We start from the raw sequence: 1,704 nt of genomic DNA, 5'->3' as shown, positions 1-1,704 counted from the left end.
GATATGGGAATTTCAGATTTCAATGTTTAGGGTTCAATGATTAGGATTCAGGGTTTAGAGTTTATAGTTCAGATTAATATAAGAACATCTATATATCGTCATTTAGTTTATTCATTAAATCATCTTTTAGTCATTAATTTAATGTTAAAATATGTCATGGCCTTGTTGCACATATTTTATATACTCACTAATTCGCATGGACGCATATACACTATTTTTTTATACCCCCTATTTGGATTATTCTGACAAATTATAGGCGATGTTGTATGAAATTCCATTCGAATTATTTTCTATATTTTCCGTTTCCTGTAATAATTCATTAATGGATCTTTTCTTCTTCATTAATTTAGGGTTTATCCATGAAGCTATGGGGGTAAACTAATATAAGTATAAATATATGACCTGTTAAATTATACAATTTTTATAACATATCAATTTTATTATAAGAGGTACATCATAAATTATAAAACAGTGTTATTACTTTTGTACAAAAAATTTACCCACCTTATATGTAATAAATGAAAATAAAGATATTATCGACATTACAGAAACTGGGAGTGAAATGGTTGCAGATAGAGAAGATACTTGGAAGGGTGGGAATTCTTTTAATTCATCACAATATTCTATTGATGTAAGATGATTATTAAATTTTACTCGAAATTTTTCTAATTGACTGCAAAAATCTTTGTCATCACATATATGGGATTCACCTATGTAACGCATATATGTATCAGCGCATTCTTTAGCATATTTACATTTTTCTTTATCAAGTGCATAATTAGCTTCAACTTTATTAAAATATTTATATAAAGTAAAGAGTTTTATAAGATTTTCGGAATTTTTCTCGTTTAATAGATTTTTACATTTTTCAAATAAGTGCCATCCTTTTTCTTCATATTTATCAATCAGTTCCTTATACAATTTAATCGTATCGTAATGTTTTACCTTTCTTTTCAGTACATCAACATATAACCAATAGTACATATATTTAAATCCATTTTCAGCATAAGTATCATTATGATTCCCCTGTAAATGATTTAAAAATTTAGAAACAGCATTGCATGCATCAAAAGATTTACATGTAGGAGATATTGAATCTAATCCATTAAAATTACTACATTCACTCGAATAAATAGTGATTGATGTTTCATGTTTTCTCTGTTCGCAAGACAATATATTTTCGTAATTAGTAAATAAACCTGCAACATCGTACTATAAATAAAAAGTTATATTACAATGTGTTATTAGTAATATTATCATAAACTTCAGTTTTTGTATGATTCATTTATATATATAATTAATTTATAAATTAGAGCTGATGTAACTCTTATAGAAAGAAGTAAAATTACAAATGTAACACTTGGATCATACATTTTATAGTTTTTTTTCCGATTACAATAATACACATAAGTCTTAATATATTTAATAGCTTGAGAAAACTTATGAAAATAAGCAGATTACTACTATTTTTTAATTGAGGTCAATTTACATAATTATTAATTAATCGAAGAGTTCTATGGATTATACTTAATACTAAAAAACATTACTAGTATGGGATATAAATTAAATTAGGATATATATTATTAATAAAAAAAATTCAAAAATTAATAAAAAAACATTTAACTAAATAGCATGGTTATATAATATCATTTGCTTTTTCTGATATATACAATATCTATGCAGATCAATAAATATATATATAAT

General features: G+C 24.2%; 1 protein-coding gene across 1 annotated transcript; it reads right to left on the bottom strand.

The window, feature by feature from the left end:
* Positions 1–239: 239 nt before the first annotated feature.
* PCYB_005290 (hypothetical protein) lies at positions 240–1,199 on the bottom strand (the record flags this gene model as incomplete). The annotated part of the gene is made up of 2 exons (XM_004227950.1): positions 240–365; positions 501–1,199. Coding segments are annotated over 2 exons (822 nt in total), but the record flags the coding sequence as incomplete, so codon positions are not given.
* Between the last annotated feature and the right edge of the window lie 505 nt (positions 1,200–1,704).

Source organism: Plasmodium cynomolgi (assembly GCF_000321355.1).
Source record: "Plasmodium cynomolgi strain B DNA, scaffold: 0711, whole genome shotgun sequence".
Taxonomy (NCBI): Eukaryota; Apicomplexa; class Aconoidasida; order Haemosporida; family Plasmodiidae; genus Plasmodium; species Plasmodium cynomolgi.
The sequence above is the reverse complement of the archived record's forward strand: the minus strand, read 5'-3'. Positions and strand labels throughout refer to the sequence as shown.